The 17,286-nt window shown below is 35.9% G+C and overlaps 1 protein-coding gene across 1 annotated transcript in view; it reads right to left on the bottom strand.

Moving 5' to 3' along the window:
• The window catches only part of DNAH8 (dynein axonemal heavy chain 8), a 163,211-nt gene extending 149,090 nt beyond the window's left edge, over positions 1-14,121 (bottom strand). The window contains exons 1-9 of the mRNA XM_026059841.1: positions 14,072-14,121; positions 12,161-12,452; positions 11,187-11,321; positions 8,525-8,609; positions 6,552-6,700; positions 4,961-5,150; positions 4,446-4,609; positions 2,383-2,559; positions 1,932-2,045 (exon numbers count right to left, since the gene is read on the bottom strand). Coding sequence (XP_025915626.1) covers positions 1,932-2,045; positions 2,383-2,559; positions 4,446-4,609; positions 4,961-5,150; positions 6,552-6,700; positions 8,525-8,609; positions 11,187-11,321; positions 12,161-12,451 — 1,305 coding nt within the window. The 5' untranslated portion in view covers position 12,452; positions 14,072-14,121. The remainder of the gene's footprint in view (positions 1-1,931; positions 2,046-2,382; positions 2,560-4,445; positions 4,610-4,960; positions 5,151-6,551; positions 6,701-8,524; positions 8,610-11,186; positions 11,322-12,160; positions 12,453-14,071) is intronic.
• Positions 14,122-17,286: the final 3,165 nt, after the last annotated feature.

Here is a 17,286-nt window from a genome sequence, read left to right on the forward strand (position 1 = left end):
AACATGAGTATCTAGCCTTCCAGGATAAACTTGTGCCCAATCTCTCCAAAGGAGTGAGAGCGATTCACGCTGGCCAAACTGGCCAAGGGATGACTGATGGTTCCAAGGTTGGAGGAAGTCTTCATTGCTCACCTGAGCAAGATACCTTACAGGCTGAGCTCTTGCTTGTAACATCTCCAAGGCTTGAAGGAGTAGGACTGGTGGCACATCACAGCAATATGGTCCTTTCTAACACAGTACAAGCACTGTACTTTGAATTTCAATTGTGACTGTCACTCCACAACAGAGAAGTCAAGCTCCTGGAAGGAACTTTGGGCTGAAAACTCAAAGTAAATATACTAATGCTGTGGACAGACATAGCAAGCATTTGCATTTGGGAAAAAGGTGTGAAGGAAAGGTTTTCTAGTATAAAAACACTCCTGGTAAGACAATTTTAAAAGAATGGGAAAAATCAAATACTGGGCTCTATAGATATAGAGACTTCTCTGATTCAAAGCCCAGATTTAAACACTCAGTCTAAATTTTCATATAGTAATAATCACCTTGAAGTGTTAATAGGCATGTGATATTAAGCACACAGTAATTACTCTATTAAATCTGCATCTACTTCATGCTTAAGCCATTAATATTTAAAATACTTTAAAATATCAGATACTAAATTCATCTCAAACTAGAACATAGTTCTCTTTAAAGTAGAATATATCTAACTTGGATGTTATTATTTTTAAGTTGAATAACACAGAAAACCCAGCCTAAGTTATCTTGATCTTTGGAACAAAGTTCCAAGAGATAAGACAGAAATTCAAATGTATCCAAATTTCCCCAGATTAAACTAGGAACTATATGTAATTATTCCGTATTAGTAAAATAATGAACTGTTTTAATGGGTTTCTACCCATGAGTTTGTTTGTTTGTTAAGATAAGAAGAACTTTACCTTAATAATCCCTATGAAGCAGCTCAAATCTGATACACACTTCACTGTGACTTTTATGGCCTTGTACCTGGCACCCTCTAGTGATACAGTAAAAAGTTGAAGATAAACTGCTTAGTAATACTGTTTATCATAGTCCTCTCTTCTACTACTGCATGCCATATCAGCTCTAGATTGTACATTATCACAGTCTTTTCACTTTCCCTCAGTTAAAACTTTGAAGTAGGAAAACTGCCAGAAATTCAAAGGAAATGCAACACTCCTTGACAGAAGTAAGGAGGCGGGTTGGACCAAAACAGAGAGAATTAAACAAGAAAGCAAGACAAGCATTTCTTCCTAGGGTATTTCCTCCTTCTACCTATACTGCAACAACCTTTAGAAACATATATCTATTATAATAATTATTAGATATTAAACCTAATAACTGTTACCTTGAATTAGGACTAACTGGTTTGCATGGACAGCCAATTATTTAAATTCTGACTAGCTGATACTTCTGCAAATAGAAGCACCTAGTGCCATTATTTTCCATATCAAAAAATTATTTTACCCTAAAAGAAGCAACATTTAGAATCTCACTAGGTTCCTTTTTTTTTTTTCCTCCTATATAAGTGTAATTCTGGTATTTTGGTAATGGCTGTGTCATTATTCATTGACACATATGGAATTTTCAATTAATGCATATTTTGAGATTTTTTTTTAATGTAAACACATATCTGGTCTTAGCTCATTTTAAAAACAGTATTTCAGGACTGAGTTAATAGGTGATCATATGTATTTATATTTATTAATAAAATATATGCTTTAAAAATATTATATTTTTAATGTAAAGCATAACAATATAATTCTTTATTTTAACATTTAGCTTGAAAAATATTTAGAAAAATCAATACTGTGAAGTGAATAGAAAGAAGATTCCTTTCACCCTGAAGTTTTTCTTATGGACATTCTATGTAAATGCTTAAACTATGCTCTAAGAATAATGAAAGGCATTCTTACAAGATCATAGTTATAAAGTGGTTGACAAACTTTTTCAAGTGTGCATAAATACTTCACATTATCTTTTGATTCATTTGCTGCATCTGTGATTCTGGCATCTAACTCTTGCCACATCTACAGGAGGAAAAAAAAAAAAAAAAAAGTAAAAAAAATGCATACATTGCAAACTACTTCTGTTACCATATACAGATTTGCCAAAAATACACCTTGGTAACTTCATTAAATTTTAAAAGGCACTGTCAAAAAATGCAATGTAACTTATTTTCCTTGATGATAATTTTTGTCTATAACTAATAATTTCTCATTCTTTCTCTCAATATAATAAGCGCACTAGCACAATACCTAGATTTTCCTCTCTTAATCCTCCTAAAATCTCTCTTAAATGCAATGAAACAAACTAAATATTGCAAGCTTTGCCTATTATGGTCAAAATCAACATAAGAAGAATTACCTGTAGTAGTTTAGAATGTCCAACATTCAGAACATTAATGACAGCTTTGCAGTTTGGTCCTTTGATCTGCTCAATAATAAAATTAAATTTAGCAGACATACATTTCCAGTGCTCTAGTTCAGTCAGTGGACCTGAATTATCAGCTTCTTTTCTCATCTGCTCACTCTCAATCAGAACCTGTAATCAATTTGAAAATAATCAAATGTAAAATAGAATTTGTATCCCTGGTTAATACTTGCCACTCTGTACAATTAATAGTTATATAGGTGCTCTAATTTTCAAGTTAAAACTGAACTAAAAGTTTTCTCATCTTAATTAGCTGTTCTTTTAGCTGTGTTGTCTGTACTCATGGAAACACTGCCTGTACATATACACAAGAACTCAAGATAGATCATTTTTAATACTCAGTGGGCTCAGTGATCCCTGAACATGATATATATAAACAGGGTGGAATGTGCGCCAACCTTCCCATTCCTTGCAACAGCCCAATCCCAAAAGACTAATTCTTGAGCACTCAGGTATATGCACACCCACAGTCTGACTGTTTATATGCAGAAACACTTGAAAGAGAATCTAAAGCCTCTTTTCATATGTATTGATTCCTGATCATGGCATTTTTGCCATCCCACATGAACCACAAATGTCCTTGATCTGGAAGTGGCATCAGAATTAGTCATTTATTTAGATTTATACTTTCAAAAGAATGGCACACGGGAAGGATCTGGCATACAGTCTGATTTAAGCCCAACAGACTTCTAATAAATATTCAAACATGTCTATTCATTGCACTAGAACTTGGTTCAGAGACCCTTGAAACAGCATTTGTCCAGGTGTGGGATTCTACCTGGCAAAGTGCAATGTAGTGCAGGTGTATCAGCTCAAACAAAAGAAACAATAAAAAGCTGTTACTTTTCCTGTGGTGATTGTTTCTTCACATATACTGGCTATCATGCTCCCAAAATAACATGTGCTGGAATATCAGAGAATAATAGCAGAAGTAAAAACAATCTAAATGTAAGTAAAAGTATGGTTTATCTTCTGACAGCTATACCTATTTCAGTAACTTTTGTTAAATGTCAGATGCCAGATACTGATTCAGACTTGCAGTATACAATGATTCTGACATGTCTACTATAGAGAATAGACAAGTCATTATAAAGAACAAAAGAAACATTTTGAAGATATTTACTAAAGAGAAACAAACTTGTAATTATTATCACACATGAACGGTTCTGATTTGGAAAAGCATCATAATTCAGAACTACACTTAATCATATTGTTAAACTGAAGTCAAGGCAAGTAATGCATATATTCCACTGCTGTCATCAACTGAGATGATTTAGGCATACACCTGTATTTTTTCTTGAATCAAAATCTATGGGTCCAAATGCACGAAATATAATTTCACTTTCAAAAAGCTATAGAACTATTTTAATAAATATATTTAATATCAGGTGTAAAGTCTAAGTGTGCTCATCTGTATGTAGATAAACACGCAGTCAGTTCTTACATTTATTTCATTTACATTTTTGTTCTTCTGAGCTAAATACACTAAATATAGTATGCCCTTATAAATACAGTATGTCCCAGTTTACACAGATTCTGTACTAACAGAAAGAATTCTGTGCTTTATCCTGGAAATTTCAGGCACCAATATCTTCAATAACTAAGAAGAGACCATATATAGGAACACAGGACAAAAAAAATGCCATACTGGGTCTGGTCAGAGATCATTCTAGCCAACAATCATACCTGTTACCATGACTGGTAGCAGAAACTTAAGCAACATACAGAATATACCTAACAGTATATATTTGTCGTCTATACCAGCATTATTATTCCCGCATCCTTCTTACTCCTTGTATGTTAACTGCTCAGCAACTCTTACTAGATTGTAAATTCCTAGCAATAAGGACTGCCTTCTTTCTTCACTTGTATAACACTTGGCATACCCAGGCCCAGATACAGTTGCAGTCTTAACCGACTTCAGGCAAGTCTCATATGTCATTTATAAATATCTATCCACATTCAAGTTGGACTGAAATGTTAAGACAACAACTTACTCGTTCAATTTGTCTATACCATATCATAAGTGCTTCCTCTAGCTGGTGAACTGTATCAGAATTATCAGCTGCTGCGGTTACTTCCTCAAAGGACTGGAGTCTAGAAAAATCAATGTACTCTATTTTTTTCAACTCAACAGTTCCTTCAATGCTTATTCTAGCTCCTGGAAAAAGCGATTAAACACAGAATGAATTAAAGACTCTAAAATTTGTTTCTACAAGTGCAAGCAATTTAACTTTGGAAATACACACCTGTAATCAATCTTGTTTCAATACAAGAGCCACTTTACTGCACTCACACAAAATAGAAAAATCTTTTAAATCCAATGTGTTCCTCCTGAGAAAATTCTCTAGTGACATGATTCTTATAAAGTAATGCACCCATGTATTTATTACTTCAGAAATTTATCATTTTATTTTTCCTTGCAGAACAGGAGAAGTTCCTTACATATGTCTTACTGCCTATGAAGGGAAATTCTTAAGTGGAATGTTTGTTTCCCAAATGCAATGCTTACCTTCTAAAAATGAAAGGTATCTGTTAATTGTTTCCACAAAATTCTGTTTGTCTTTTGTTTCTTGTTTGGTCTGAGTTAAAACACCCCAATTATTTGTTGCAAGGATAGCCGGGAGAAAAATCTTTTCTATCATGTTCCTAATACCACATAGGAGTCCTTCAGTGGCATCCAAAACACAAAAGAATACATCCTGTATTAAACAGAATGATTGTTAGTAATGCAGAACCTTAGGCTGAAAACAGTTTTATAAAATCAGCATGTTTTTATAAAGGCATTCCAATTTTGCCTAAAAAACCCTTTAATTTGAGAAGGCACAATCTGTACAAAATACTGATGATTACAAATGTGACCATAAGAGGTTRTTAAACATATTGTTTGAAAGAAAAGAGTGAAAATAAAAATGGTTTAATATAATTTTAAAAGGCTGACAGATTATATCTTTGTAATTTCCGTTATTTCCCAATCACATAGAAAATTTGGAAATGTTTTAAATAGTATATAGTAATTAAAAATATTCTAAATGTCCACATCTAAAACTATGCGCTAAGCAATGAAGTGCAAATAATGAAAGTGTTCTGAATGTCTGTATCTTAAACTATATAAGCAATCATCTGACTGAAGTTTTATTGCTTTTGATCAGATCAAATTTTTCACTATACTCTGAAACCAACCTTTACAAGTTCTGACTATCTTTAATAATCCAACATTTTAAATGTCCTTCAAATCAGCAATTATTAACATACTTCATATGACAAATACCTATAAATTTCCTTTTTTCCCCTCATTGCTGAAGGAGTTTGACCCAAAAGTAATATTTATGTCCAATACTGAGGCATACCTCAATACTTCTAATAATGCTTTTTGCCTTCTACCAGCTCATCACTCAAAAGGAATAAAACACTCTTAACATATAATATAAAACATCATAAATGAATAATGAATTTTCTGTCCTAAGAGTTTGAAATCATATTAATTATAAAAGATACATATACAGGACTGATTCTTATCAACTTGCTGTCCTTTAAACACTGCCAGAGCATAAAGATGGGTAGCTATAAATGAAAATCAGGCCCACATATATCCAATAAAGTGGCTTATATAGATGTAAAGTAGAAAAAACACATGCTACATAATTTACTTCGGATAATTGTGTATTTCATACATCCGAAGATTCATGAAAGAGAAACGTACAAGTAAACTTTTCCTCTCCCAGAATCTGCTGTAATGTCTTCTAAGCAAACATGACACCTTTTAGCACAGAGATTTCAGTGACACCTCAAATGTACTTACTGGCTTTAACCTCTTCAAAAACACTAGGGAGGAGAACAAGAAACTGACCTAAATGCTGATTTCTTGTTCAGCAGAGGTCTGTAAGACACTGAATTCAAAGTGCCACAAAGTGCTGAATTAATACAGCTGTTCATTGTTTCAGCAAAGCAGATAGGGTTAGGGGGCATATGATACAGTTTAACATTCAAAAATGCCATTTCCCAGTAACTGAAGTTATAATGTTACAACTGTGAAACAAACAAACAAATAAACAAAGAGCTACTTTCTATCTTTTTAGTTTTTAAAATAGAAGAGAGAATACCTCATGTATAGTTCTTGCATCTATAGGGCTGTCATTTCTACAACGAACAAAAAACAAGCATAGTCCTACAAATTTGTCTGGTGTAGTATCCACATACAATTTCATCATTTTGGTTCCTTTTACAACTCCTGGAATTGTTCGACCACATTCTGCAAAGAATTTCACAGGTGTCACTATTTTTAAAAGTGGAGGTATTATAAAATGCTTAAAATTAATATAGTGAAATAAAATACAACACAAAATTAATTTATTTTCTTCTTTTTTGTGTGTGAGAAGCAAATTTCCCTCAAGGCAGAATCCATAGCTATAAATAATCATACAATTAAAAATCTACACCAAACATGAAACATATGCCTCATAAAGCAATTTTTGGACCATTGTACTGCATGGAAAAGGAATTTGCTCAGCCCATCATCCTGGGGTAATTTGCTGGTGGCTGAGGTAGCTTGTATGTTGACTCTCACTCACCCTAAGATGTCATGCTTAACTGAGATTAGCTGCAGTAGGAAGGCAGTAAGACATACAGGTAGATAGGAGTGTGAGATGGATTAGGAGAGGTAGAAAAAGAAGAGCAGATGTGATGATAGAAGGAAGTGGTGCAGTACTTTAGATCTTTAATGCCCCGTTCAAAAATATAATACAACCAATATACTCTAAGAAGATGAATTAAGATTATTATGGCAACCTTAATTTTGATTTTTCATTTTTGAGTGCCCACCTTTCAATTTCTGTGTTATTAGAATAACTGAATAAGCTGTTTGCAATGTTCCTTAAAAAAAAAAAATTGACAAATTCTTATCATGTGGCAGCATATTGATGCACATAAGATTCATCATATTCATCATCAGATCTGCAACCTTCAGGTTGACCACACAAATTTCACTTAGTAGGTGAGGAAGTAATCGGCAACAACAATCTTCTATGTTTTCCATCAGAATCAACACTAGAGAAGGCCTATGAGACATAATTTGCCATATGTTTCAGAGATATTCCTTGATAGCTGAAGAATGGTAGAAATCAAGAATCTGAAGTTTGGTGTCAAGCTTGTGCAGGAAATTTACTTAGTCACTGCAGATCCTTCTGCTCATTTTCTCTAAATGAGACTGACAGATTATCCCTAATTTTTCCTAGCTCAAGTTTCATTTATTCCACTTTCCAGCTCCTTCTGGGAGTTTAAGACCTCATTTCTGAGGCTTCGCACACTACTCCCATCAGTCTAACCACTTTTCCCCTTCACATCTCTCCTAGTTTGATATGTACCAGATTTGAAACAAAAGAGCATATTCCTATAGGCTGCTTGGTACCAGAGCATCATTGAACTGAAGATTTCAGTTCCAGCACTGGTTCTACTCTTTCTGGAGCAGTAATTAAGAGGAAAGAATCACTAACCCTTAGCTGCAGCACGCTCAGGGAATTCTGAAGAGATGGAGTGTGCAGAGTGCATCTATACAAAAGGGTAGTAAGAGGATCGGACACCCCCAGTTCCTCTGAGGATATAATCCTATGCAATTGGATTGTTATGTATACTTAGGTAAGGGAAGTATAGGTTCAGTGCTCACAAAATCATTAGAGATTTTAGATATAAAACTCTAATTTTCTTCTGAGCACGTTACAAACATTTGAAAAGTTTCAGTTTTCACAAGGGCAAATTCAGACAGGTTTTGTGAGAGTAGTTTCTGCTTGAATGTATATGGGGCATAATTCCTAAAAGAAAAGGTTGTGACTGATTTAACACTGCAGAGTAACTTACTCTTTTATAGCCATCTTTCCAGGAAAGGCTGAAATGCTTTGACTGAACATTTTCTAAACAATTAATCTTGAAGTAATTATTTGAAACATTAGTTTTCAATTCTTATAGTGAAAAACTGCAAAATTATGAACAAGTGAATAACAGGGTTTTTGGGGAAAATGTTAAACAAAATTAACAACAGATAGTATTAAGTCTGCCGGTATTAATGTTGTTAAAAAATTACCTATTCCAGGTGCATCTCCTTCTTGATAGAAAAATTTCAGTGTTTTACTTCCTCCTTTGGCAAAAAACATATCAAATGCTTCCAGCTGTTAAATCAAAAAGTGAATACTTGTTACTCAAAATACTACAGTTTAACATGCCTTTAGGATACGCAAAATCATTTGATTAGACAGCTGTTTAAAGTTTTGATGACATGTAATAAATGTTTTACCCTACGCTGTTGTGAGGAATTACAAAACAATGTAAAATAATAAAAAACAAAAACAATATAATAGATCCTTCAAACACTACTGTCAATTACTGAACCTGCGTAGACAGACAGGTAACCTAGTTCCTGATGACTGTATATCAAATGTTTATGCTCTCAACCAGTGACGCAGAAACACTGGAGGACATTTTGTCATTCACAGAGATCTGTAAGGATAAAGTATCAAACTGGAAGTATTCAGTCATAAGAACCTTAGAAGTATACACAGCAGATTTCCATGTCATGACATAGCCTGCTATTGCAACCCTCTCCCTAAATGTAAAAGATTCATTTCTAAAACGGGAGTAATATGACATGTTAGAATTTTATTTTGGCGATAAGAAGTGGCCACATTGGTTCCAAAACCTTTTCATGACAGCAAAGATTTTTCACTGACCTCTAGAGGACCATCAGAAATAAACCATGCTGACATGTAATTAGCTTGCTGTACCTGTCTGCAAACTGTCCACCCTAAAACACTACAGGTCTCTGGGTAGCCATTTTGATTTTGCCATGTGGAACATGGTGCTTTTGATAGTCTGAATGTGCACTTGTGTACTAAAAACTGTTTATGTATGGATTACAATTTTGGAAAACAAGACTGAAGTTATAGCTGGGGTTTCCAAAATCTGAATTTCTAAACTGTACTAGGCCACCAGTGTGACACCCAGGTGGACATTATTTAAAACTGGTCTTTCATGAAGACAACTGTGCAAAAATAAAAGAAAAAGTAAAAGCAAACCAGATTTAGAAACAGACACTGCAACTTTTGCTTTAGGTAACAGACAGTAAAGGATAACAGGGTCACTGAGAAAAAAGAAAATTGGATAAAGTACTAAAAGGTCAATGACAAAATCAGAAAAAGATTCACTACCACAAAAAGCACTCAAACTTGAGATGAAGAGAAAGTCAAACAGTAATTTTTGGGCTTATATGATTTTACAAAGGAGGATAAGATGTGAGCTACCCCTGTAGCTACCGCTTCAGCAAATATGGCTTCTAGTTCAAGTGCACATGATACAAACACTCACTGTTTGAATACACATACAGGCTAACACTTAATGGATAAATCTTAAATTGTGGATGTCAAAGACAGATGGGTGTGTGTGTGTGTGTGTGTGTGTGTGTRTATATCTCATATATATGGGAATTTTATAACAATTTGTTAAAGGACAATGTTGACATAGCCCCTGTGGCCTAACCTGTATGAATAAACAGGGACTGGAAACTGGAAAATTTCCAACTATAAAACATGATTTTCCATACTAGTTTTCAAATGGCAAAAATGGCAAAAAGAGGAAAAAAAAATCCCAAGGTTCTTAAGTATTTGAATTGATCAAACTCAGTGTAGAACAGCCATTTTCCTTTAAGTCAGGGTTATTTAAAACTATATACTTGAAGCACCTCTATGTTGTTTAAGCATAAGAAAAAACAGGACTGTCTAAATACATTCTATGATATGTGAGTATTAATAAGCAAACAATAAACAATAAATTGGGATAGTGACCAAATTCAGCTTGTAACTGAACAGCTTAGAGTTTTAACAATTGATTTGTTTGATCAAAGGAGACAATACCTGGTTGAATTTTGAATAAGTAAAAATCTCTTTAACAGAAAAGAATAATGTCATGCAATCAGAAAAAGAAGGGCCCTATCTTTGTAAGTACAGCTATATTGAGTTTTGATGCTGTACCAAAAGAACAGTTTAGCTGGTTGCTCCTGTTTGTGCAAGCACTTTGAAACACTATGCAAGATGCAACACTTCAACAGACACACAAGGAATGACTGAGCTTTCACAAGTTCCACACATTATGGGACCTGCTCACTCTAAAACCCACTCTTATTCCCATCTTTCACACATTTAAAAATAACCAAAAAGTGTTCAAAATTGAAAAGTATTTCATGGGTCTTTCCAAATGTAATTACATTAATGCAGTGGTGCATAATTCATCTTTCCTCCTATTATTAAATAACATTATTAACTTTCAAAATATTTCTGTGAAGTTATAAGTATTTTTGCAGAATCCTCAGCATTTCAGTGAGGATTTGCTTTACAAATAAAAAAATATTACTTTTAGAATATAATTATGTCAGGCTGAGATGGATGAAACTTGTTGAAACTGGTAGATATGACAAGTATCCCTTGGGTCAAAATAACATCAATAACTACTGTTTTCCTGAGGCAAGGAAGATGAAAGAGTCACAATCAAAAACACAGAAAATATTTGCAAATCTGCTAGGAAACTAAGATGAGAAGTTTAGTTAGGTATTGGTTTAATTGAGCTGTGTGCCTTACTAATCCCATTATTTGACAGAAACAATCTAAATGATGGGTAACATTTCATATCAAAAGGGGCAATCTGTTACACATTTTGATTAATGATTCAAATTCAACAAATATATAGAACAGACTTACCGAAGGGGCATCCAAAATCATTTCTTCCACAGTTGTTAAGTCTAAACCTAGCCTGACACTGAGAACCTCAAATATGTATTTATATGAAGCATCAACTTTCATTTTTCGAAATTCTCTTGCTCCTTTATATCGAGCCTAAAACATTAAACATGTCTTTAAAACGTAAAAAAAAAAAAACCAAACAACCCCCCCCCCCACAAAGTGGCTGCAAGAATAACCTGCTACTTAAATTGCAACTACCGCTAAACTCTACTGTCTTATAATAAAAGACAATATAAGACTACCCTACTCATTAAAAATATACAAATTTTCAGAATTTAAAAAAAAAAAAAAAAAAAACCAAACAACCCCCCCCCCCACAAAGTGGCTGCAAGAATAACCTGCTACTTAAATTGCAACTACCGCTAAACTCTACTGTCTTATAATAAAAGACAATATAAGACTACCCTACTCATTAAAAATATACAAATTTTCAGAGGTTAACAAAACAGCTCAGTAAGAATTATTACGGAAACATAAAGTCAACTCTGGGTATATGTCAAGGAAAAGCAAGCATTAGCTATACTACAGCTCAGCTTTTAAGATGTGTGTGTGCAATATTAACTGGTTTTCTTTTTCATAATCATTATTTCAATTTATTGTATTGATACAGAAATGTCACTAACATCAATTTAAAACTGAAGTACTTATAGCAGATAAATATTTGCAGGAGCTAAGCCGGGTACAGCTTTGCTTCAATGTAAATTATTCAGTAGCATCTCCTGTTCCCTTCCTGTATTGCTTTAAAGTAAAACCTGAAAATACTGCAAAACATTAAAAACAAAGACTCAATCACTTTCTAACGGGCAGAATTTAATTTAAAAACTGAATGTAAACCAAAAAAATGTTAAAAATATGAAACAACATAAACTTAATTTAATAAACTGAGAAAAGATGCAGAAACCTATTTCAAGGTCTAATGCTGGATACTAAACCTGTTTTTCTCTCAAAATTTCTTGCAAGGACTGAACTCCACTGGTGCTCCGGCGAAACTTAGACATCCTGTGATTTACAGGATGAGAAGACTCTTGAAAGGAAGACAAGTTTGCTGTTTGTTGAGAATGGCCAGCAGATGTGGGTCCAGCATCTTGTGGTGCAGTGGGGCCAGGTGCAGAATCCTCTGGTTCAGTGAGGCTAGGCCCAGAGCTATCTGCTGCAGCGAGACTGGGCCCAGCATCTTCCCCAGTGTTTGAACTTTCTATATTATCTCTTGGTACCCCCTCCATTCTGAAATATGAAAATTTCCAACCAATTAGTATTACAATAATCCATATTTTCCAAATCTATCTTTTCAAGAAGAATGGGAAGAATGTCAAGACAGAGAATAAAAACAAGAGAAATGAGTGCATCTCAAAATTGACTTGTCAGGTATACAAACCTAATATTCTCTTCAGATTCTCTTCAAGTTGTTAAGATAATCTATCAGAAAATGTATATACATGTCTGCTACAGATGTCATGCTGAAGCTGATTACTGAAAGATTTAAAATAATTTACCATATATTTATATTTTGGGGGGGTGAATATCTTTAATATATTATTAATACTTTCAGTGAATATCTGATTATTGAGAAATAGTAAAAAAATTACTGAGTAAAATTTAAACAAATGCTTTATATTGTAATTTGTAAAATATACACACCTACTCAACAACTGAACATACAGAAAAACTTGCATGGACTTCCAGATCAGGTCTTAAAGCATTGCTCCCCTAAGTATTTACACAAGATTTTTATACAGAATCCCCTACCATGCATAGCACTCTCAATATGTATAAGTGTTTGCAAGACTAATGTTGTAAGATGGAGGGTGTGGGGTAATATTTTTTTTTAGTGGAAACATTGAATTTTTATAATATTACTATGTACCCATTTAATAGGATTTATTTTCATTTAGATTAATATAAAAATCAGAATTTTGACATTAAAAGCACACCAAGATTAAAGAATAACAATGGCCAGGATTGTGTGGCTTCTTAATGCTAACAGCAATATCCTGAAAACCATCCTGACTGACAATCTCTTTGCACAAAGCATCTTACTAAGTCTTACAAAATACGTAAGAAGTTCCTAGAGCACCAGCATATAAAACATAATGCAAGAAAGTCAGACTTTCTCTTAACTCTGTGCCTAACCCCTGGAACACTGCAATCCATAGGGAAATGATGACCTTCTCCAACAGGAGAAAGGAATTTCTCAGTTCATGTCCTGGTGGCTAGGGTACTGTCCTTGGGAGCAGATTAAACCCCTTCAGACTATGATTTCTAAAATGGCCTACAACAAAGTATATTCACAGTTGACTGCTCTAAGCAGTAGCATGTTACGCAGAAGGCAGCTGCTACCATTTTTTCCCCCTTTCTATTCCACTATCACATAAACCTAGGAAAAGTTTGTTTTTTGAATCCCAAGCCTGCAATTCGGAGTGGCAAGGAAGCATCTAAATCTTCTCTCCACCTTTTCCCATTAGGAGGCTTGCTCATCTACCTGCATTTGCTGGCTGCTATGAACCCCACTCCTAAATATAAACAAGATTAATGTTTTATTCAGTGCTGTCAATTCTACACATGGATGGCAGAGCTAGCATTTAGGGACTATAATAATCAGGATGGCTACACCTAAAGTCCTTACCTTGTGTCTAATTTTGTCCCTTTTAAAAATAGCTTATTCAGTCTCACAGGGATGTTATTATTTATATTATGCTGAACATTTTAAAAAACATGCAATGTTAAGATATGACATTCAGGAACCTTTACAAATACCTGGGGTACCAGACAAACAAAAGCATGGAAATTGCCATTCTACTCAGAGTAATATTACCATAAAGATTAAAAGAAATATCAAGAATTACCTAGTAGTTCTTGTGGTGCCTTAGGGCAGCTGTCCACAGGTATGACCACGTGTTATATACACTCTTTGACACTATTGCCATCCACAGGACATAGAAAATTAGAATTGATGCTGACACAAAGAGTAATATATAATGTTACATTAATAGTTCCTTATTTTTGTCCATGACTAGCAAAGTGGCCACAGTTCTGTGGACTTCAGCACGCAAATCACCTCTTGTAGTGTTGTTCTTCTCTTTCCTAAAGGAAAAATATTTAAAAAAAATCAACTTAGGAAAGTCATAAGCTGAAAATGTAAGATCTAAATCAATTAATTCCATTCTGACTGGGCTGGTCCTCTATAAGTCTGGCAATGGTATTTTCCTCCTTGAAATTCAGGTGGAGTACGTTGGATGTTAATTTCCTCGACTCTAACTCTTCCTCTTGAAGTTGTCCAGTGACAATATCTTTCCCTAAAGCTCAAGTGACTGAGAGAAAGGGGGCTCTCACTGCTTCCTTTACAAACAAGGACTACACTGTACACTGGCATCCTCCCTGACTCTCCAAGCATCAATACTTTACTTATCTGGTGGCTCAGCTGAGATCTTCACATTCTTCAAAGAACAGCAAGAACTCCAGTAGGCTACGCCTTATCTACAGGATCCATTCATGAAAGACAAATGGAAACAGAGTCCAGCTTCCAGTACAGCCTAGGGCATACACTTTAAACATGGCATAAACTAACAAAATCATTCTACTGCCCCCTCGGAGCTCACATCCAAAGTTTAGTATCCTCTATTCCACACCATACCAAAAGCTGGCAGTATTTCTCTCCCTCTTTCTCACAAGTCTTGACAGAGGGGTGATTGTCACTCTCTAGTTTCGGTAACAGCTGGAGGAATATTATCTGAATTCTCTTCTTTACACAGGTAAAGTGTTGATGTCACTCCTCTGAATTTCTAAAGAGATTCAGAGATTATGATCAATCCTTTTCTTTATTTTACTAAGCAAGCTAGGTTAGAATCAGTCTTATCCTAGGCAGAAGATGAATGTTGGTTTTCTTTTAATAGAAGCATGGCAATTGTATCCCTTTCAACAGATTTTTATAAGTGTCCTCTATATCTGGATCAAACTGAAAGTCACTGCTCTACCTCCAAAAAAATCAAGACAAATCCACAGTTCCCAAGCAGCTTTTTGTCAGACTGCAAACCGTTTAACAGACTCTGAAGAGGCATATCATGGAAGTTTATATTCCTCTGGTCCTTGTAATTTTTACCTGAACATATGTTGGCCAGTGACTACTGACCACTGTTAGAGAAAAAAAATATAAGGGAGATAGAACTTCAGTCTGACCTACGATGGCAGTTCTAATGTTCTTATGCTTAGATTTTCAAACTTTAAGCTGAGAATCCAAGCCAAATACTCAAATCATGGGAATTTTGCCATTTTTAGGAGTTTTCAACAAATCAGCATGAAATAGATTCTCCTGCATTCCCCATACAACAGAAAAATCTGTAGAAAAATGTTACAAACATGCTGTTTCCTTTCTAAAACACATGCATAAAAATGGTGTTACCTGAGTCACCAATAACACCAGACCATTGAAAGGTATTAGATTCTTGTCATTTTCACTCCTGACCCCTTTTGAGCAGCAGCAATGAAACAGCAGTGGGCAGCAGTGAAACTCGGGACAGGGACCAAGCCCATCACTCTATTCTGTACAGGAGCTGCCAAGGTTTCCAAACTCAATGGAGCAGCCTCACCGCAAAGACTAACCTGAGAAAGGCGTCCTAAGCCTTCTCGTTTCAGCAGTCAAGCAAACTAGCGGAGCCGGCCCAAGAGTATAGGAACTGGGATACCCAGTCCTGGAATAACCGGAATACCAAGCGCTGCTCCAGGGACACAGATCCAAGAAGATGTAGGAAGGGTGAGGTGAGGGAGGGAAGAAAGAGAGAAGGATTCCCAAGGGTAGAGTGCAAGGGTTACTGACTTCTGACTCTCCTCTGAAAAGCTGAGGTGCCTTAACCGGCATTTCTCCTGCTTTGGCAGAGAGAGGCAGGCAGAGAGTCTCACCGACCTGACCGGAGCTGCACCTCGCACCGCGAGAGGAAAGCACCAACCCCCCACCAGCGCAACGGCCGCAACGCCAGCCGTTTCTCTCTCGGAAGGCGGGGCAAACAGACCCAACGGCTGCCGGCGGCAGATCCCTCCGCCCCAGCAGGCGGGCAGGAGTTCTACCTCCTCGCCGGGACTATTCAGCGCTGCGGAAGGAGAAGGGGAAGTAGAGCACGGGGTGCGGTAAAGGGCCGTTAAGGAGCGGCCGTAACGGCTGTGGCGAGGTGTTGCTCCGCGAGGCGTGGCGGGCGGCGTTGGCACCTCGGGCTCGGCTGTGCTCCCCTGCCCCGGGCACGCTGTGCCCTCCAGCCGCCGGGCAGAGGTGCCCCCCTGCTCCTCCCCATCCTGGCTGGGCGTTAATCGTGGCCTGTGCAGCTCTGCCCTGAGGCAGGCTCCTGTGTAAAGTGTGAGGCCCCGCGAGGGGGAGGCATCGCCTCTTGCATTATCAGGTGGATGTATGCACATGAGAAGGAACTATATTCAGTGCAAGTCAATTAATGTGAATTTTCTCTTAGTCTGAATCCACAACTGTGTATAGTATCTCCATGGCAAAATTTTGTCTCAGTTTTGCCCCTTCAAACTTTTGCCTATTTACTACATATTTTAAAGTTACAAAATTTAAGCTGCAGAAGCAGAAACTTAATTCTGTCAAAAAGGCAGTCTTGAATACAGAAGAGCTCAATGTAGTTACTTAGATAGTTCAGGCTGTAGAATCAGCACTTGATACTGCAAACTCCCTTGTTTGGGATTTGTTTTAAATGTTTGCAAAGCACCATATGTATTTATGAAACTATATAGATAGCAAAATAGAATAATTCTGTACTGCGAAAGTGCTTTTTTCTCAATTACTGGGGACTGTAAACTTTTTCCAAGTATTCAATCCAGGAAAAAAAATCCCTTTTTCATGTCAAGTTTTTGAAAGAAAGATTGTTTTTATCTTTCAGACCTGAAATAATAGTTCACTATTATTTACTATACTAAACAGTCACTGCATAATTCCAAAGGGTGTCAGCCAAAGAAGTTTTACTTGGAACTGTTTTCCCAGCTTCTATAGGTAAAGACAGCAATCTACATCTTAAATACTGAAATAACTGGACAGCAGGCATGTCTATAAATAGTGCTG

Source organism: Apteryx rowi, unplaced genomic scaffold (genome assembly GCF_003343035.1).
Source record: "Apteryx rowi isolate R43461 unplaced genomic scaffold, aptRow1 scaffold_160, whole genome shotgun sequence".
Taxonomy (NCBI): domain Eukaryota; kingdom Metazoa; phylum Chordata; class Aves; order Apterygiformes; family Apterygidae; genus Apteryx; species Apteryx rowi.